A 22,362-nucleotide genomic window follows, 5' to 3' on the forward strand; every position below is an offset into this window, starting at 1 on the left:
GACTTTAACAAACACATCATAAAAGTATGTGATCTTAAACATTTCATATTATAATTCAAATATGATAAATGTTTATTCTATATTATAGAAAATGTTAGTTATAATCGATCTTAAAAAAATAATCTTAGAAAGATTTATCTACATTAAAGATCTCTTTAAAAATATACCAAAGTTATTCCTTCTCGTCGACCTTTCTATAAATTAGATTTTTTTAGATTTAATTTAATTAAAATGAATCACATGTTTAGATTCAATCTATTTTATTGGAATAAGACTTGATGTGGATGGGTTTTCAAGATCACTCCTAATAGATTTATTATTATTAATAATATATTATTTTGTAAGTATAAAAAATATTTCCTGAAATTAACTCAAACAATCTATATTTTGTGGAAATAAGGAAGATAAATTAATATGTTAAAGATAAATAACTAAATAAAATATCATAAGCATTTAATATGTGAGATAGAGAAGAGATGGAATCATAAACAGAAATTTGCATTGAAATATTTATGAATAGACATGTGCATTTAATATCTTTGTACATTTCAAATCTTCCGTTGAGATCTATACACCCAATAACCAGACAATGTGTTCAGCTGTTAAATCACACCCCTATAATGTTAGCTGCTGAAGAAAAACCCAACTTCAAGGTACTACAGCAACTGCTTGCGATATCTTTTTCCAACACTCTCAATAGAAACACGAAACAAATTGTAGAGGTAGGCCTCAGAACATTAACACCCAAATCATCTAAAGCTTCAAGCACTCCCAGATGAAGGCAAAAAGAATATTCATGGTATATATCCCTGAGACAAAATCACGAGGAGGGGTGAAATTTTGGATTCAATCTACATATACCTGCTCATACCAAAATAACCCACTTCTACAGAATGCATGCTCTCATTATATTTGGAAGATAAAGTAATGTCTTGGTTTTCAAGTATATGGTGAAAGATTTGATCTTTATCTATAAAACAGCATCTGTTAAAAAGACCAAATTCTGGGTTTTGGTATTTGGAGAGATTGGTCTTTGATTTTCAGGGGTGGGGAGGCTATGATAGGGAATTTTGTTCGTGGTGGCAAAGCTCCTTTCTAAGTTTATGTGAGAAAAGCGTGCATGCATCCATGCTGAGATCGATTGCAGCAGAGAGCGCAATGAAGAGTGCAGCATCAGCCATGCACGTGATATGCTGTGCACCAACTTGCACAACAGGCTTGCTAACTTTGCCTTCACCGTCCACAGATGAACCCATCACAAACCCTTCTTCCCCTGGCAACCTCCAACCCAACCCTGCATCCTTCATCACCTTGTAATCAATGCAGAACTGGCCACCCTTTTTCACACTCACTGTGCCTTCAGCGATGGGTACTCTGTTGGCTGGTCCACTGTCAGAGAAAAGCTCAACCTTGTACCCCAACCCATCCACAGGGCCTCTTTCTCGCCACGCCTCGAGCCGACCCCATGGCTTCCAGCTACTCACTGAGGCTCCGTTGGGCCGGAGGATCAGCCAGGCTCCGGGGTTGGAACGGGACACGCGATCTGAGCCGGGAGATGGGACAAATGGTGTCACCATTGATGCTGCAGCAACAGGTGAGCCTGAGAGATCGTGAATCATTATCATCCAACCCTTTCTCTCCTTCCCCTGGCGCTCTCTGTCACCTGTGGAGGATCTTCTCCACCCATTTCCATTGCTTGAAAAATCTGATGGAAGAGACCTGAGTTTTCAAATAGGGAAACAAAAATCAACTTCTTTTAGCTCCTCTTCAAAGAGACCAATTTCTACTCATCAATTATTTTTCATACATTGAAAATATCTGTCGTGTAAAGATTATTTTTTTCTCATTAAAAATGTATGTAGACTCAGGGAAGACAGTGTAAGCTTAAAGGAAGAGAGACATTGAAAGAGAATAAAGTGAAAATGAGTGGGTAAGTATAATTATTGGATAACAAACACAACGAAATTGAGAAACAGTGACAGGTAATTTTTAATGAGCTTGTAATCAACAAGATACTGTGACTGCTGTGTAGTGGCTTTCACATGAGATGGAATCCTAGGTAGAATATGTTTTCACTTTTCGTACTAGATTGGATGGTGTTAACTCCTCTGCTTTACCGAACATGGGCATGAAGTAGCAGTTACTATAGAATTCCCATTTACTGATTTATTGGCCCTTAAACGGAATTATTTAGTTGTGGTAGTCTAGGATGTGGGCTTTTCATTTGAAGGGTAAAAGAAAAAGGTGGAGGACCAAAAGTTGAAGTGGTAGTATATGCGAAAAGGAAAAAAAGTGCAAAATAAATTTGAGCAATGGATTCTTGAATTGCACGAAAACCAGTAATTGAGAAAAGAAAAGGCACTAACAGTTTGATTAAAATCATGAGATATTAATGTTTCAAGAGGGGGAGGCAGTTAGTCTTCACTAAGTCGTCTCACTTAAGATTGTCTTTTTTCGTAATCCTAAAGTTAATTATCATAAAATTTGAAAATTAAACCAAAAGGGTTAAAAGTTAAAAACCAATTCTTCTGAGAAATGGGAAATTAGAAAAGTTGTGAAGGAAAACAGTGTCTGAACGTGAAAACTGTAACGTCAATGACAGACCGTTTGGAAAATTGGAATTACGATCCAGCCAATGGAAAACGACAGATGAGAAGGAAAACATCGCAGCAGCACTGTCACTTTTCACGTTTTTTTCAGGCGAAAAAGAAAGAAACAACAGTAGGTAATGATATCCACCAACAAGGAAAGGAACACGAAAATGAATTCAGTTGAACAAGGCTTGGCCCAACCAAACACCCCACATGCCTAATAAACCTTACCTAAACCCAAAATCACACATTGCACTCCAACAATTTACTTCTATAATTTCATCTGCATAATTGAATAATATCACTCAATCAAATATACATTAAAATTTAACAGATAGCGCACTTTAGCAGATTGAGTGAAGGTAAGGTAAATATGCGCAGAGGAGAGTGAGTGAGTGAGTGAGTGAGTGACTCACCGGGATCTGTAGTTGCGATCGGCGCTGAACTTGCAACTGAAAACGGGTTGTCGTATGTTTCCCTGAATCTGGTAAACGACCGGACTGCATTCCGGTTCCCCGCCGAATTGAAAGACGAACCGGGGGTCCGGTTCGGACCGGACGATGAGGTGAAGCTGGGCCGAGGATTTGTTTCTACTGTGGGGCCCGGCGAGGTTGAGCCAGCCGTTGTGGAAGGTGTTGGAGTGAGAGAGGGCAGTGGAGAGGTTAACGGTGAAATGAACGCGGCCCAACAGCTTGGCGCCGCGCACCCAGCAGGAGCGGCCCATTGGGCCGTTGTACACGGAGAGGACGAGGCTGAGGGGCTTTCCGGAGAGGCGGCGGAGGGCGGCGGGGTCGAGGTGGAATGCTGGGGCGGAGGTGGTGGTGTCGGGGGCGGAGGGCGAGACGGAGAGAGGGAGGAGGGCTGTGTGGGTGGGGAAAGTGTTGATGCGGATTTTGCAGAAGCATGGGGTGGTGGAGGGGTGCACCCCGGAGAGTGGAGGTGGTTTGGTCGGAGAGGGAAGTTTGAGAGCGAGAGATTCGACGATGAGACGCACGAAGGGACAAGGATCCATTGAAGAAGAAGAAGAAGAAGAAGAAGAAGAAAGTTTGACAGTAAGAGAGAATAGTTGTGGTGGTTGTTTCAGAGACACAACTGCAGAAACATCTCCACCTTTGTGGAATACAAATATGGGTGTCGGCTTAGAGGTTTAAAACACTGTGTTGGAGATCTTCTCTTTTTCTTTTTTTTTTTCCTCTCACTTTTTTGGCTGTTTTCGCGGGAATACGACTCGATCACAATACGAGGATTGGTGCATGCTTGCTTCTGTTCTGTCATCATAATAATTCTCCTTAATAATATACGCTATAATTTATTAATGCCTGCCATCATAAGAATCTACATAGATACTGTTACCCTGGACTAAACGTTATGCACACCAACAAAAATCACAAGTCAATTCTTTTACTTAAATAATCATTCAATAAACACTACTCAGAGATTTCAATATTAAATTAATATTAAACTATTTATTTATTATAATAATAATTAAGTTAGTCTATTTTTCTCTGAAATCCAATTCTTCAGTGAAAATGAAGATCTCAAGAAAATAAAATAAAAATATTACTGCTCGGGTAAATATAGAGTCAAAGTGGATCTGTAGTCACAAGTTTTCTGAAGTAACTGACGGGGTGGTTTTTCATTCTCATAACTTCATGATTGTTGAAAAGTCTTTTAGTTCTGTGAATTAATTAGGTGATGAAAATAAATATATTTTTTATATTAATACACAAGTTTATTTTATTTAGTTATGAGCATTTAAAAATGTATTTAATGTTCTTTGTTAATATATTGACTAAAAACCCAATTAAAAATTATAGCCTTCACCTATAATCATTTGCTTAGTTTGAATAAACTATCTGAGCCTATCCTAATTCTCAACCCATATATTCACGAATTATTCTTTTTGTTTTTTCCCTAAGGTTTTTTTTTTCATGTAGAAACTAACAAATATAATACATGTTTTTTTATAATAAAGTAATTGGTAATTGTTCTTTTCGTTATTTTTATCCCTGTTACAATATATATGAAACATATATAAAAATTTCACTTGCATATCTAATAAAAAAACTAAACCAGTAAATTAATGTTAATAATTTTTTTTAGCAGTTAAACCAGTAAATGAATCAAATATATTAAAAGAAAAACAAAATGCTAATTCCGCACCGGTTAAATAATTCATAATATAATATTTTTATTAAAAAATATTATTGATGCCTTTCACTGTAATTACCAATGTATTTCTGATATAGTTTTCAATTCAAACTTTCTATATGAATTATTTGACTATACTAATTGATTTTCTTAACTTTAATGAAATATTTAATTTACTCTTATAAAGGGGATTAAAAAAAAATTGTAAAATAGGTACATGTTGTTTACCTAAAAATTTCTCTCGCGCTCAATGACGAATCCAGGATTTTTTTTTAATGTGGGAATAAACAAATTATTCATAATATTTGAATAGAGAAAACATATATATGGTTGAATGAAAAAAACTTCACTTGTTTAAATGAATGGAATAAGGAATACAAAATAAATAAATAAATAATTTAAAATATTGTTCTACTTATTAAAAAAAATATAATTTGCAAAAAAACTTCACGTGTCTAAGGGAATGGAATAAGGAGTTGAAAAAAAAGAGGATTGTATATAAAAAAATATTTTTATCCTGATTAAAATACTTTTTACTATATTATTTTCAAAAATAATCATTACTTTTAATAGCATTTATTGATTATTTATTTTAAAGTAAACTCGAGCACTTTCCGTCCAAATATTTTGAATTTAAGCAGAGTCGTAGACAAACCATTTATTACGGCAGTACAACTATTCATGTCAAGTTCTCCACCTTAATGTTATATTAATTATAAAAAATAGTTTTAATTTTCAAACTTTTTAAAATAAAGCATAATTTTATCTTTTAAATAAATAACATTAATTATATTCACGCATCTCAAATCTCCTTTCTAGTTTTAATACTTTTATTTTTTTTCAACAGCCACAATATTAATTGACGAGAAAATTCTTTTTATTAAATGTTCTCTAATGTGAAAATATTTTTTTTTTAATTTTATACTTTATTTTTATATTTTTTTTCTAAATTTTATAACTTTAAAAATAACAAACCCTAAAAGAAAATACACCCATCACTAATCACAAACAACTACGATCAGCTGAAAAAAAAAACACACCATTCTCCATTATACTTAAAAGAATATTATTAAAATTAAAAAATATATATAAACGTGCAGTAATATATATATATATATATATATATATATATATATATATAAAGTTAAAGGAAGAATTTATCATAATATTTGAATATAAAAAACATATATATGATTGAATGAAAAAAAAAGCTTCACCTGTTTAAATGAATAAGGAATAGAAAATAAATAAATTATTTAAAATATTGTTATAATAATTAAAATTTATTTTTCTACAATATTATTAAAAAAATATAATTACTTTTAAAAACATTTATTGATTATTTTAAAGTAAACTCGTGTGCGCTTTCCGTCCAATTTTTTTGAATTTAAGCATCAGTCATAAACAAACATTTATTACATCACTACAACTATTCCTTACATATATGTTTTGCATCGGTTAAGATTTAATTCATGCCTCTCCTAAGAAAATGACAATGAATTATGCATCAGATTTTTTAAGTTTTGATTAGTTAACTATTTTTTTATATTTAGTAATGTGAGACTTTGATTTTCTTTTTCGATTTTTCAAACATTTATCAAACATCATGACTTATCACAGAACAATACTGTGAGAGCTTATACACACATTTATTGACATGACTGGTTTATAGATTTGGTCCTTCTGACACGAGAAACCAAAAATGCTTAAGTAATATTGGCATATGTATCAAACACGTAAGTTATAACTTTATCATGTCACAGTTAATTAACAAATTTTGTTAAATATTAAATTGAAATTAGACAAAAGAAAAGACACTAAAAACAAATGTAATGTTTGAATGAGGTTTAATCGAGACAATTACAACTAACTAGAGTTGTACAATTATGATATTGAGAACGAAGAGACACTTAATTTTTTTTAATTGTGTGATCATTTGACCATCTTTTGGTAAACGAAGAGAATATTAAATAACAATACGAAAGGACTTTTTTTTTTTTATAGAATTGAGAACATTATTTATTTCATATCTGGCTAGATATGAGATCAGATGAACCCAGCACAGGCTGGATCAATCATTTAGGATGCTTCTTTTTCTTGTTTATTAATCAGAGTCAAGTCCACCCCGTGATTATTCTTCATTATAGATTGAACTTGGATGAACATTTAGAATAAACAACAAGTTTTACACGACTTTTGTATTTTTTTTTTCAATCCGCACTTTGTTTCGGTTTAAATATTTTTTTAAATGTGTTTTATTTTGTAAAATTAAACTAAAAATGTTGAAGATCTCACGTCAATTAGAAATAATGACATTTCATATTATATCAATGAGTGTAAATTTGAGTCCAGTTGAATCCAATTTCATAAGATTGATTTTTTTCTTATAAAAGTTTTTATCTTAGGCATCACTATGCAACTTGACATCTCAGCTAGGCTGACATCTCAAATAATAACAATCATTTGCCATCACATAAAAAATATTATTTAAAAAGAAAGAAAATACAAAAATATTATGGACTAAACCAAAACTCATATGCTAACAAAAACAATACATATAAGGTTGAATTAAACTTAAAATACATATTTTAATCTGGTATCAAAGTCATTTAAAGTTTATTTTAACGAATTTTTTTTAGGTTGATTAGGTTAGAACAACAAACCACTTATATCACTACAAGAAAATCATTGAAATTGAACAGTAATCAAATTTAGAGATAAAAAATAATTAGTCACTATATTGACTAAATTAAATACTAATTTAGAAACTAAAAAATTATTGATATCTAATGTGGTTTCTATTATTAATAAACTATTATAAAATAGTTTTTAAATTCGTATATAAATTAACTACCAAAGTTTGAACTACTAATATTTTAGATTCTAAATTAGTCTATATAATAATATAAACTAATTTAGAACATAAGTAGTCAGTAGCTAAACCTTGATAGCTAATAGTTAGATACTAATTTAAAAACTATTTTATATTTTTTTATTTATAATATGAACTATCTTAGATATCAATAATTTTTTAGTTTACAAGATTATATGTTTTTATATGATGACAAATGATTGTTGCTTGAGGTGTGAACTTGACTGAGATGTCAAGTTACATAATAATATCTAACATGAAAACTTTTATAAAATATATATATATATATATATCTAAAATTAGTTTCTATTTAATGACTTTCTTGTCGTGTATAGTTTCACATATAAATTGACTATTTTGATATGAAAGGAATGTGTTAAAGATTTCATATTGATTAAAAATAAGACATTTCATAATATATAAGTGAATGGAAACTCAAACTTACGAGACAATTATATAAAATTAAATTTAAAAATGAATTGTTGATAACCATGGACTAAAGGTAAGTGGTGAATGTAGATGTAAAGTTGTGGCTGAGATTTGTGTCTGGAATTTTGGTGAATGAAAGAGAAAGTGAAGTGCAGCCAGAGAAGCAGGGCTGGAGTGGCAAATGACAACGGGATGACACCCTAAACCAAGCTGTTCTCTGAGCCCACCACGCCCACCTTTCTTCTCTTTACTCTCTCTCTCTCCTCTCACATCTCACATCTCACACTCATCACTTTCTTCTCACCAAACTCATCCACCAATATTCACACCATCATATCTTCTAATTCTATTTCGTGTAACACCTACTTTGCTCTTTCCATGCTTCAATCCAAAACAATTCTATTTTTCATTCACCTCATCTCTATACAACTCAACATAATTTAAACCACCACTCCTTTTTCTCTTTTTTTTTCCATTATTTTTCATCATCTCATCTTTTTTTTACCTTTAAAAGGTTAATTTATTTCAAGAGATTTAAAAAGATGTAGGTGAATAAAATATTGATGTTAATATCCCATCCTCTCTTCTACTTTTTTTTTTAAATATTGATGTTAATGTTTTTAAGTTTATATATTTAATTTTTTCAATTAATTTAAATTCTCTAAATGTAATATTCAATATCAAAATTCAACATATCTATATTCAAATCAATAAATAAACTTAAATCAAAACAAACAATATTATATAGTTTAATAATCCCAAAAAATTCATATCCTAATATCTAAACCTAGAGTTCAATAGTTTACTTAGCAGAAATTCTCACTATGAAAAATGTCCAAAATACTTCTCAATAAATTTACTCATTTTATATCTTTTAACTTAAAAAAAAAATAGTCCAAAGAGGAAGAAAAGCTATGATGTCTTAACATGCTCTCCAAAAATCTTATTCAAAGATTAAACACATAACTATAAATATATAATAATAAAGATTTTCATATTTAATTGGGAACAAAGGAAGTTAATTCAATTATTACACAATTAATTAGGTGGACTAAATCATTGTTGAAACATATTTTATTCTTATTGAAACAACGGTTAATCAGATATTGTTGTAGGGTGTGTCATTTATCTTATAGTATAATTATTTGAGCTAATGAAAAAAGTTTAATTTTTATCATGATATTTATTAAGGAGAATATGGTTGTCAAATATATAAATTATTTTTTAGAGACTAAGTAAGTCAAGTCACATTCGAATTATTTTTTATTTCAATGGAATGATTGGTAAGTGGAAGATTGTCACAAGTTAGATTAATTGTCTCTTGATGAAGACTAAATCAAATCACATTAAATTATGTTTGATTTCGATGATGGAGACATTACAATTATTGAGAAAAAAAAAGTATAAATTATTTTAATTATAACAAAAAAATTAGTAAAATTAGTAGTACGATTAAATCATGATTAGATTGCTAATGTGTTAAGTAAAAGTTTATAACCTAATTATTATGTATAATTTTTTATGTTACGAGTAAATGTTTGATTAAGAAAACCTCTATCCAGTCAAAATAAAATAGAGGATTTAAGATATGAGAGAAAAAAAGAGAAAAAGTTTTCTAAAATAACAATATCATCCAGCTAGGTTGGTATAAACTTTGTTGCCTTCTAAAATAGTGGATTATAAAGGAGATAATATTATATGACAACCACTCTTTCCAAGCATGATGCAAACAAGGATTTAAATAATTAAATATTATAACTTGTATCATATATAAACGTTATTTTTTTTTATGTTTAAAACATGTATTCCAAAAAGCAAGGAACTATAATAAAAATTATAAAATATAATAAAAAAAAAATTCATACTTTAATATAATCACTAAAAGTGTTTATCGTAAAAATAATCATTTAAGCCTGTAGGTGTAGGAATTGAGAAAATAAGAGAAGACAAAAGGTTGTAGCAACTGATTGAACGTAATTACACAAAATTGATCTTATTCATTGTGATTTACTCAATCAATCTTATATATAATAAAATTACAATTAGTGAAAGCTATAAAAGTAGAAATATTAAAACTTATCATGTTATAAATAGTTTAAGAATAATAAAATCAGAATTAATAATAATAATAAAATCTAAATTAATAACCAACAAAACCAATCACTAAAATCAAATGTAATTTAGTTTGATTTGATTTTAATTTAATATAAAATCCAATCCAAATCAAATTAACAATGTTTATGTTTCGTGGTTCAATTCAAATTAAATTGAGCTTTACAATTTTTGTTGATAAAAAATTATTAAATATTTTTAATGCAAACTTGTTAAATAAATAAATATGTTGTCATTTTTTATAATCATTATATTTGTAAATTTCAAATTTATTTTATATTCACAAATAATTACACAATTTTATAATATAAATTATTATGATATTTTTATAAATATAAATATTGTGATCAAACTTTAAAACATCTTATAAAAGACATGTCTGTTAATTACATATTAATTCTAAATGTAACAATATATTTAAATAGAATAAGTAATTTGAAATTCTAACTGGAAAATTTGGTTAAAAAATGTATATTTTTATTTTATTTTAAAAAAATAATTTAATTGTAAACCCCTAGTAATCGTACATCTCAAGTCACCTCAAGTTGGAGTGAGACATGTTAAGTATAAAAAAGAACATGGACATTGTTGAAGTGAAACAACTTAGTATTTTATTAGCTTTTATTGGTTAAACATGGTTTGAAGTGACGCATGTTAACGATAATGTATCTCTGCATTCATTACAACAATCAATCGTGTCTTTTCAGTGGATAAGTACTTTAATTAAATTTATCAAAAAAAAAAACTACGTCATAGGATAAATTTCTAACCATCTACAAAATATAAAATAAAAAATTAATTTATTTGAAAGTGTTTAACTGTTGCTGATTTATATGTAATCATTGTGTGATTTTATTTTATTGTTTTTTTCAATTTTAAGTTCATGATATAACATCGTTATGATTAATTATCACATAGAAATTTGTGATCTGTTGTGATTTTATCATTAAAAGATGTCTAGGAGAATTTAGGAAAGAAAGAATATATAAACTATTTTTGTTCTCGACTATATTGACATATTGGAACAAGTCCCCCATAAAGGTCTAAGGGGAGTGGATTCCCTCTAAGTGATGGACTTGACACACATTTTCATTTTCACACTCTTGCCTTTTTGTTAAAAATTTATCATCATTTTTGTATTTCTACTGACTTAAGCATCAGAGAGTCTTTTACAGGTAGACTTTCTCTCTCATCAGAGACCAACTAAAAACTTGTTATCCTGTTACCCAAAAAACACGCAGTCATCACCGAGATATCCTATAAACTTATTTTTGATAAAAACATTTTGATATAATAAAATTATATCATTTAATATAATTTATCTACAATAAAATCATTCACATTAACACGATTTTTCAACTCTCATGATATTTTAAAAAATAATCCCATTTTAGTAATAAAGGAGGGAGAAAAACTGTCTCTGCTAAAAGAAGCCTAATTCAATATTTGTTCAACACAAAAAAAAAAAACTGATTTTTAACTTGTAAGATTTTTTTTTTAATAAACATACAAAAAGAAAATTTATTGATAATATTTTGATTAAAAGATAGGTAAAAATTGTTGATAGTAAGTGTACAAGTTAATATTGAAATGATTATGGTGTGAAGATAAGTGGCAGGCCCAGTCATAAGGAGTGTGTTATTGAAGTTGATTCCTTTCTTTTGATGGGTGACTTTTGCACTTTTTTGGGCTTGTCTTTTTCATTGATCCCAATTGAAGCCACCTTAGAGTGAGTGAGCATGAGTAAAATAAATTATAGGAGCATGGGGCAAGCGTGTTGATGCTGTGAGCTATTCTCTTTTCTTTTTCTCACTGCTTTATTAATGTTTGTTGTATTTCTACGCTACCAAAAATATGATCCCTTCTTCTTCTTCTTCATGCAAACACACTCTTACCCAACTCAATTTCTTCACCAATTCCTCATTCAATCCAAATTCACTAATGTTCTTATGTAACTAGTGGAGGACACCTTCACACACATTGTATAAAAATCAAACAAACAAAATTTCGTGTTAAGATAATCAATTAAATAAAATACACAACATTTTTTTTAATTACAATATTAACTTGTTAAATTGTATCAAATATTAAATTCATTTGATATCTCAATAAATACATATTAAAAAACGAGAGAAAGGTATACATTTATCATACCAATCAATATTGTAATCATCGAACACTGAATCTTAATTTGAACGTCAAAGTGTCTTTTTATATATCTCACCTCCAACCAAAATCGATAATCACAGTTGAAAACTAAAAATATTAATCAAATATCACAATTATTTGAGAAAATAACTCATTCTTAATGCATAAAAAATAAATGTATTTATAAATTTCGTATAGGTGAATTAAACATGCATAAAGTGACCATTCTTATTCTTATTGACCATTGTCATGGCCCAAGGAAGAAGAAATGATGATCACAACTCCTTTGTAGACCCACCATGATTTTACAGTTTTTAGTTCTTAGCATGCTATTAGTTAATTGTTTCAATCAAGCACTAAATATCCAGTGCATGGACAAACACCAACCATATACTATTGGTATATATTATATAGAATATCATTGTGCATAAGACAGTTACTACTTTGTTGCTTTATGGTAGGGGAGAATGAGTGTATGATATAATTATCACGTTAGTTTTTTTTTGTTAAGTAATACAAAGACCCAAACTAAGACTCAAATGGAATGAGGTACTTTTTCAATTTTTATTTACTTGGACTCTACTTTAATGCTAAAATATTGCATACTATACAAATTAAAATAATCTGTCTAATCAATTTTACTAATGTGTGAAATTTTAGCAAGATTTAAAATATATCTTAGAAACCAATATAAGATGTAGGATAAGTTTTACGTCAACTATAAATATAACTAAATTATAATATATATATGAGTTCAAATTTTATCTTATAAACCTTATTTTATAAGTTCCAATCAAAACTCACTTTTATTTGATTAATTTTAATTACATAATTATACAGAAAAATCAACTAATTTTAATGAGTTTTTTTTAAAAAAAAAAAATTGTTGCATTTAACTTTTATGTTTAAAATAACAATACTTATTATATTAAGAAGTGAGTTTTAAGCTTAACTCAATCACATAAAACCGACTTATAGGGTTGAGGTTTGCACTAACTTATATACTATGAAAGGTTCTAATCTCTAGTCGATCTGAGATCTCCAACACACCCCTCACGCCGAGGTTACCAACTCGTGCATGGAGATATATGTTATAAGTGGTCCGATAGCGGGTAACTTGATAAACCCAACAAACACTCGCTATGATAGACTCAAAATGACTTTGATACCATGTTAAGAAGTGGACTTTAAGCTTAAATTAACTTTATAAAACTGGCTCAATGAAGTGAGGTTTATGGTATTAGAGCCTAATATTTCAACCTCGGTCTATGTGTAGATATTAATGTGCTTGCATGAAGGATAAAGTAAACAAAAAAGATTTTCAAATTTAAAAGACTATAATGGATGTAAATAAATTAATAAAAATTAATTTATAAGTTAGCTTATTCTTTTAAACTACTTAAATAACTTCTGCATTATTAAAAAAAAAAGGCTTGTATTCGAGTCAAGTTTTTTTTTTTGCAATTAGTTTATAAGTTTCTCAAAATAACTTATAAGCTACTAAAAAGTCTTACTAATCACTTATAACAAGAGATGAAAAACTAAAAATTATATTAGTTGTGTTATTGACTTAAAAAATATTTGAAGTAAAATTAATAAAATATTTGGTAAAAATAAAACGACATAAAAACATATTTATTAATTTAAAAAATAATAATTTCAAATGAATAAGTGAGGATAAAAAATACGAACTACTAAGCTAGTTTATTTTCATAAATTACTAATTTATGAAAGAAGTGTTAAAAATTTATAAATTAAAATTCTTAAATAAATTAAAATTGTAAATTATTTTACAAGTCAAGTGTTCTTCCAAGGTTGAATTTCTCTATGAGTGTTTTCATACGAGAGAACATAATCTCACCACCAGTAGCTGTGTTAAAATTTGGGAGGTACAAGAAGCAATTGTGGGTGCGCAAAGCAATTTTCCAGTCCAGAAAGGAAAGGCCTTGAAAGAGGAAGCCTTAAAATAAAATAGCCCATAAAAAATTGGGCCATTTCGGGCTTCGACGGTCACGTGCGAAGAGGGTGCACGGAAGCTTCTGGGTCCGACGGAAACGGTATCACAAGGAAGATCTGTAAATCTGAATTCCAAACTCGAGTCAGAGTTCTGTTCTCATCATCTTCCTCAGTAAGCAATGTCTTCTCCCGCTGAGTAATTCTCTTCATCCTTCGTTCTTATTTTATCATTCTCCAAATAAAGATAATGTTGATGAATCTTTTTAATTTTTTTTTGTAATTTGACCTATCGAGCTTTTCCTGTCGAATTATAACCAATTTTAATCCATTTCGTTATTTTAAGTCGATGAAGAGGTTTTTGGTTATGTTTTCTCTTTCGCTAAACCTAGTTTGAGCGTTTTCCAGCTTCATTAGTATCAGAAATAATCAATTAAGCGTGTTATTACAAGTTTTGCTTTCATTGATATTCGTGGTTTAGGTGTAAAATTTTTCTTGGTGATTTTTATAATTGCTTCAATGACTTTGTTTAATACTTCAAAAGTTTCATGTTTTCAGGTTTTATCACTCTCTCCCGCCAATAACCAAGGCATATGGCACTGTTTGCTTGTTAGCCACTGCCACTTACCATCTTGGATTATATCATCCAATTCATATTGCACTATTGTACGAACGAGTGTTCTACGGTTTTCAGGTGAGAATTCCATAATATCATAGGTATCAGTATCAGAGAAAGAGGAATGTGCTGTTAATGTTTTTGCCAAGTGTTGCACTCATTCTATAAAGCTTCCCTTTCGATATCCCATTCTGTGTCTTTGGTGCGAAGAATTTTTTTATTGGGTATCCTTTTTCTTTTCTGTAGCCAAACTAAAAGAAATATCATGGAGGCATACTTGGTTTTACTCCTAACTTTTGTTACATAACATGATTTGCAACCAAACACCCCCTCCAATTGGCAACTAGATTATTCTATATTTTCGTCATTGTTTGTATATCATATCATATGCTGCATATACTTGTTTTTGAGGTCAACATTCCCTTTATTGTTATTTTAATTGTCCCATGTGTATCGAATGATTGTTTGGGCTCTATAGATTGCTCCACTTCCTTGTAGACTGCTGTAGAAAATTTCTATGTAATCTATAGCATCCCGCAATTCCTTTTGGCTACATTTTCTGATACTTGTGGATAAAGAGATGAGGCACTGTGGACACTGGGCACCACATTACACTGTTTCATTAAGTACAATGGTTTAATCTCTTGGCGACTGACAGGTCTCCGTTTGTTTAGGAGACTTTTTTACTATTAAGCAGTCAATTAGAGTTTTTTACTGATGAAGTTTGTGATTTCCCTTTAGCTTAACTTGCTGTTGACAACTCTTTGTAATAATCTTAGTTTGTTCTTTTCCAGTTGAACCATTTAATAAGTCATTTGTACTTCGCATCATCTGTAGGTCTGGAGGTTGTTCACAAACTTATTTTTCCTTGGACCATTTTCTATCAATTTTGGGATCCGCCTCTTAATGATGTAAGTAATTGGAGAATAATTTGTTACAACAATTTCTACGTGCCTGTATATTGAAAAAGCAGTTTATATGAAGTTATGACTATGAGGTATAATTTACTTCATCTGAATTAATTCTTATTCTTATAATGTACAGAGTAAGGTACGGTGTCCAACTTGAGAAGGGACCATTTGAAAGAAGGACTGCTGATTTCTTGTGGATGATGATATTTGGTTCGTTTGCACTATTAGTATGTGTGATCCTCCACATATCTTTTCATCTTGTGGTTGTTAATGTGACATTTATCCTTCAAAATGCTGGAAGATATATCTTTGTAGAATCTATTCTGGTGATTCTGGCTTATGAACTGGACAAGAAGATAACAAATAATTTTTTTTTTGGACAACAATGATGGAAAATTGATCAATCTAATTTAATTTGTTTATCTGTGTTCTATTTGGCATTGCGCCAGTGAAAGTTATGCTCCATTAGTCTTTAAGAATTTTTGTATTAGCATATGTCACATCTCAAAACATTTGGTAATAAAATTATGTTTGTTTTATTTTTAGCGAGTGATTTATGCAAAGTTAGATGGATAAAAATTCAGATCAGTAGTTAATTTAACAAATGAGTGATGACTGTGATTGATTGTCAGAAATGGTCAATGGTAAGTGAAGATTAGTTGTCGTAAGAGGTTACTTATGGTTGGAGAGAATCTGTAGGAGACTGAGGAATACAAATTCCGGTTAGGTAGGATAGGAAGTGTCAATGAAGGCTTGAATGTTGTGTGCAGAACAACTTGGTTCAGTGGAGAAGGAATTTCAGAAAGTATTTGAGAAGATAATTTTGGAGATACAAAATTCTGATTGAAGGATCACATGTTTGATTGTTGTTGAAATTGCACCAACTCCATTTCCCCACTTCTAGTTGCTTTCTTTGTAGTTTCATTTTTAACTTGGTGTTCTAAGTCCTAACATCAGTTTCTTTCTTTGAAATTTTATTTCCTCAATTATAGGTTTTATCTGCTATCCCTTTTCTGTGGTCCCCATTTTTGGCAGTACCACTGGTTTTTATGCTCCTCTATATTTGGAGTAGAGAATTTCCAAATGCTCAAATCAACATATATGGGCTTGTTGCTCTTAAGGTATGTTTCAATCTTCTGTAAGTTAGCCTTGTTTTTATGCCTCTGCTGAAATAAGCTCTACGAAGTACATCTTTTAATTGTCTGATAGGATCCATATCTCTTGTTTTTCCAGGCCTTCTATCTTCCATGGGCAATGCTTGCTTTGGATGTTATTTTTGGCTCGCCTCTTATACCTGACCTCTTAGGTATCATCGCAGGACATCTGTACTACTTTTTGACAGTTTTGCATCCTCTAGCAGGTGGAAAGAACATTTTGAAGACTCCAATGTGGGTGTATCCTTCTAGTTAGCTGTTGCTTAAGGTGTTATTATGCATATGCTGTTGTCATTTTTAAGTTTATTTTATTTTATTTTGTAGTGTCTTGAAGCTTTATTCATTGTTTTTTGAACCTGAACCCAACATAAGAAGCACATCCTCCCCCTCACCTTTAAAAACTACCTTTCCTTTCTAAGCTCTTCCTTCAAAACACATCTATAGTTGTTCTTCATATTGTTTTTGCAGCATTGTAGGGGCAGGACCTACAGCCATGTTCTTATTCTTTAGTCAATGACCTCTAACTCCTCATAATTGGGGCTAGCTCTGTTGTGTTCTTAACTGTAATTTTTCAGACGTAAATTGGTTGGAAGGTGGAGAATTGGAATGCAACCAATTAACCGTGCGCAGCCTGCTAATAACCCTCAGCAAGAGAGTGGCTCCGGAGTTGTTTTCAGGGGAAGATCCTATCGTCTTGGTGGATAGATAGATGCAATAGAGTGAGTTTGCGTTATCAGTTGTTTCATCTTCTCTTATTGCTTATTGACACCACTGACAAATGGAGCTAAACATGAGTTAATGGGGGAGCAGTGTGTGAACCTTGACAGTTCGTTGAAAAACAAACTTTCTTTTGAGGCATCCTCATAATTTTCAAAGTACTCTCGACGGAGCTTTTCCTTGTAAGAAATATTTAGTGAAGGTTTATGAATTAATCATTGAATTTTCATCCTGAATTCTTTACTTTGTCCTCACAAGTTATGTACACTTTTGTAATCAGTATGAAGGTTAGTCCCGTAATCTTCACCTCCAATCCATACCACATTCTCTCTTACTTGCCCTTTGCATTTGTTTAAATTTGATAGAATTTTCATGTTTTTTTTATTTAAAAAAGTTTTTGCTTGAGCCGAATTTTGTCAGGTTAAAGTTGGCTTCGGATATTTGTTTTTCATTCAGTGACTATGGATTACTCTCGAATCATGAATGTTTTCGGTGAGGCTCTAAGGTGCCAACCCTAGGTTGAGATTGATACAGACTGGCCCAACTTAACTAACTCTTGGTACTTTTTTATAACTTAAACGTATTTTTCAAGGGATTGCTGATCAAATGGACTAACTCACGGACTTTTATTTTTCTTTATAAATATACTTTTTTAATAATAAATTATAATATTTATTTTTAATTATATAAGTAAAATCAGTTTCAACTAATAATAACACTGTCATTTTACCTTCATGCATTAGATATAACTAATTAATAATGTATTTACAAGTCTCAACTTGATGAAGTCATTGTGTAAAATCATATCACGAAAACGTAAATATAAAAGCACACTGTGTGGTATATTATCAAAAGAGCACCTTAAAATAGTGAATCTTGCCATCTTCATTCTCATCTTCCTACCAATGAAAATCTATATATCTATTCATACTGTCTATATTTCATTTGCTTGTATTTCTTTATTTTTTTAAAATAAAATTATATTCATTGAAGAACATCTCTAATAAAAAGAGTCTTAGCTTCAGTTTTAAATTAAAAATCCAGGTCTTTGAAAGAAACTACATTAAAATATGCAACTGTGGCATATTAAATATCTTAAATTTAATGTCGGAATGTTATTTAAGATCCTAGGAATTAAGATTAAAAAATATTTAATTATATGATTATATTAAATGTTTAAGTTATGAAAAAATAAAGGATAATAAAAAAGAATAAAAAAAATTTACAAAAGAAAATTTCAATTTATATAGCATAATAATAGTTGTTAACAATAAGACAACCTAATAAGAAAGTTAAGTGTATGAACGTTGCATTTTATATGTTTTAAGCTTGCTTCTTTTTTCATATGAAAAACTAAAAAATAATAAAACAAAATAAAAAGTGTGTATAAACAGAATGTTCTTCCCTTGAAAAAATAAAAATGAAATTAACAGACTAAAAATAGCAAAGAGGAAAAGAAGAAAGACAAATTCTTTTTTTCTTTTTTATTTGTGTAAAATAGCAAATGGTAGTTTTGATGGTGGGTCTTATAAGTTTATTTATTTTTAGTTGTAGTAATCAATAATAGTGTAGTAGTTTAACTATTGGACTAATTAACATGTTTACTATCTCATACGCACTCTCCATAATATATACAGGAAAATGATAAACACGCGTTGAACTTCTACTAATTTTATTAATATAAATAACAATAATAATAATATCTGTAATAAAATTACAGATAATTAAACAATCAAAGAAGAAAAACTTTATCTCTGAAAGTAAATGTCAAAACTCACGTTCAAACTCTATGTTTCTTTACTATGACAGATCATAAACTTGGTAGCATTTTATTCTTTAATTATTGATTAACAAATTAATAATAATAATAATAGCAATAATAATTATCATGATGATAGGTGAACCCATTGACGAATTAGGTATCTCTAATATATCTGTGGACAAAAAAGAATGAGAATAAGAATAGGAAAAGAGAGAGGTTGGATCCAAGAATGAAGGAGAAAGTGAAGTCGTGGCAAGAATTGGATGGAGACAAAGAGATGGTAGAAGGAGCATCACCTTTCATCCATGAATCGATGATCCAACCCTTATTTAAAACTAAATTTGAAGTTGACAAACACAAACACAATCACATTACAACATATTACAAGCACCACAACAAAACACAAACAACAAAATGTCTTGGCAGACTTACGTCGATGACCATTTGATGTGTGATATTGATGGCACAGGCCACCATCTCACCGCAGCGGCCATCATCGGTCACGATGGCTCTGTTTGGGCTCAAAGCACTTCTTTTCCCCAGGTAATCAATCTTCCATTCTAATTTATTTGCTAATTCTATTAACCGAGTTATAAATAGTACTTGAGACTGATCGTACAATTTTTAAAATGTGTTAACGATCATTTGATTCCTTCTTTCAGTTATCTTTCTTCAAATGCTGGTACTTAGTCGAGTATGACCTAAAATCGTTCACACATTAATAATTGTATGAGTAATTTCAGATATTATATAGACTATCTTTGGCTATACAAGTATAATTATCATTTAGACATCCACACAACTTTCAAGACACATTAGCATAAGTTTTATGTCTCACTCGCATTTAAAAAACTCGTTTAGATTATAAGAATCACATTTGGGATGTGCGAACTCACAATATTAGTTTTTAATAATCACGTTAAAATGTAAAAACACTTATTTGAAATGTTAAACTAGATTAAACCAAACACACTAGAAGTTATTAGTTCTATCATCATTGCATATTTAGCTAATGGATATAGGTGTTTTAACTTATACTTGTGATCACACTTTTTATAGTTAGTTAAAATTTACTTATACTTACAAATTGACACAATTTTTAATTGTTTTATGAGAAACCCTCTAATTTGTACTTCCTTTGCAGATTAAATCTCAAGAGGTGTCTGATATCATGAAAGATTTTGACGAACCAGGTCATCTTGCTCCCACAGGTTTGCACCTTGCGGGAGTCAAATACATGGTAATTCAAGGAGAGTCAGGAGCTGTCATTCGTGGGAAGAAGGTATTATTTCATATGCATTAAATTTAATATTTTTCTTTTACTTTTACATGAATTCTTAATAGTCTGATAATAGTTTTATGTACTGAGAAAAGTAAATAATGTGCATTTTTTATGATGCAAAATCATCTCTATTTCACAAATGTAATTACTTCCTCTTTCACAAATGTATGTTTTCGATTAAGTGACCTAGATTCTCTTGACCTCTCCTTCTTGTAGGAAGGATTTGGGGTGTTTAATTATTTTTGTAAGGTTTCTTTTTTGGTTGGGTTGTTTGTTTCTTCCTAGTATAGTAGGATTTTGATAAACTGAAAGATGTTCGGTGAATTATGTCTTGTATAAGAATTGAATCGTGATTCATAATTATTATTTTTTGCTTGTTGATAAAAAAACATCGTGCCTTCCTTCAAAATATGAGGCAATTAAGTTTTATGCTTTAGTTTTAGTTATTTTTAAAGTTGAAGGGAACTAAGTAACATGTTTGGTTTGTGTTTGGTAGGGATCTGGAGGCATCACCATAAAGAAAACTGGTCAAGCTTTAGTTTTTGGTACTTATGAGGAACCAGTGACTCCAGGACAATGCAACATGGTTGTTGAGAGGCTGGGAGATTATCTCATTGATCAAGGTCTCTAGATATACATCATGTGTTGGAACATTTTTATTTCTTGGATTCTATACTTTATTATTTTCTTATTTTTGACTTGTATCTACTACATATCAACCCTAAATCGGGAGTTGTTGCCGATAATAACCATATGAGCATTCAACAATTGTTTCTTCTTTGAATTTTTAAGATTCCTCTTCTCTCATGTCTATTCTAACTTCTCATTTTACTTTTTCTTTTCTTTTCTTCTCACCATATCAAAAATAAATTACAACTTTTTTTTTCATATATTTAAAATTGCATTAATAACAGGTGACATAAGTATTAAGAAAATGATGTTTTCACAATCATGATGAAAACCGTGTAAATTTTTTATGGGATGTGATGAATTTAAATATAAATATAAATATATATAGTAAATAGTAGATTTGTAATTAAATAACGTAAAAATATATTAAAATAATAGTATTGAGAATTGTAGTATGGTTGTATAAAAAATATAGATTTTTAATATATCATTACCTTAAATAAACATGTGAAAAACATAAGATAAAAATTACTATAATTGAATATAAAATTTACGAAATATAATGTGACATGTGAACGTTAAACAGTGTCAATATGCGAGTTTGAGCAAGACTAAGGGGACTTGGCAAAAATCGTTATTCCATTATTTTCATTGGAATGAAAAAAAAAATAGGGAGCAACTTTTTTTGTCTTCTTCTGCTATCAATAATTCGTGTTAGATCTAAAAATTTAATTTTCTACGAGCATTTTTAATTTATGATAGTACTTTTATTTATCGTAGGTAAGAAAATGAAATAACATAGGAAAAAAGAAAATATAATCAATATAAAAAATGAGAAAAAAATTAATTACTTAAATAATGTTTTATGTTATATTCGATTAATACATAGTGTAGATTCAATTGTTTTAAAATAAACAAAATAAAAGTTTGTGAAAAAAAATTAAGAATTGAATAAAATTTTAAAAAATAAAATAACTAAACATATAACTATGAACATAAATTAGCTAAAAATCATCTTTTCAACTCAGATCACA

At 29.8% G+C, this 22,362-nt stretch overlaps 3 protein-coding genes across 6 annotated transcripts; 2 read left to right on the top strand and 1 right to left on the bottom strand.

Annotated features, from left to right (window-relative positions):
- Window positions 1-479: 479 nt before the first annotated feature.
- Window positions 480-3,888, bottom strand: LOC137812817 (uncharacterized). 2 transcript variants are annotated; one of them, XM_090299174.1, is made up of 3 exons: window positions 3,008-3,714; window positions 2,823-2,874; window positions 480-1,719 (listed from the first exon to the last, which is right to left on the bottom strand). In XM_090299174.1, the coding sequence occupies exons 2-3, from the start codon at window positions 2,840-2,842 to the stop codon at window positions 1,056-1,058; spliced, it is 684 nt and encodes a 227-aa protein (XP_090155300.1). In that variant the 5' UTR covers window positions 2,843-2,874; window positions 3,008-3,714; the 3' UTR covers window positions 480-1,055. The 2 variants fall into 2 exon arrangements, with proteins under 2 accessions (XP_090155300.1, XP_068471137.1); XM_068615036.2 differs by lacking the exon at window positions 2,823-2,874 and having other exon boundaries at window positions 3,008-3,888.
- Window positions 3,889-14,281: 10,393 nt separating this feature from the next.
- DER1 (DERLIN-1) lies at window positions 14,282-17,988 on the top strand. 3 transcript variants are annotated; one of them, XR_016518898.1, is made up of 7 exons: window positions 14,282-14,455; window positions 14,815-14,950; window positions 15,710-15,783; window positions 15,917-15,993; window positions 16,776-16,904; window positions 17,017-17,177; window positions 17,513-17,988. XR_016518898.1 is itself a non-coding variant. In XM_068615037.1 (7 exons), the coding sequence occupies exons 1-7, from the start codon at window positions 14,439-14,441 to the stop codon at window positions 17,640-17,642; spliced, it is 741 nt and encodes a 246-aa protein (XP_068471138.1). In that variant the 5' UTR covers window positions 14,282-14,438; the 3' UTR covers window positions 17,643-17,988. The 3 variants fall into 3 exon arrangements, 2 of the variants coding, with proteins under 2 accessions (XP_068471138.1, XP_068471139.1); XM_068615037.1 differs by having other exon boundaries at window positions 15,917-16,010; XM_068615038.1 differs by having other exon boundaries at window positions 14,308-14,431; window positions 15,917-16,010.
- Window positions 17,989-19,749: 1,761 nt separating this feature from the next.
- On the top strand, window positions 19,750-21,511 carry LOC137809826 (profilin). Its single transcript, XM_068610896.2, has 3 exons — window positions 19,750-19,959; window positions 20,561-20,698; window positions 21,195-21,511. Exons 1-3 carry the CDS (start codon window positions 19,831-19,833, stop codon window positions 21,327-21,329), a joined length of 402 nt encoding a protein of 133 aa, XP_068466997.1. The 5' UTR covers window positions 19,750-19,830; the 3' UTR covers window positions 21,330-21,511.
- The last annotated feature ends 851 nt before the right edge of the window (window positions 21,512-22,362 follow it).

The sequence above is a fragment of the Phaseolus vulgaris genome, chromosome 2, assembly GCF_051622355.1.
Source record: "Phaseolus vulgaris cultivar YP4 chromosome 2, ASM5162235v1, whole genome shotgun sequence".
Lineage (NCBI taxonomy): Eukaryota > Viridiplantae > Streptophyta > Magnoliopsida > Fabales > Fabaceae > Phaseolus > Phaseolus vulgaris.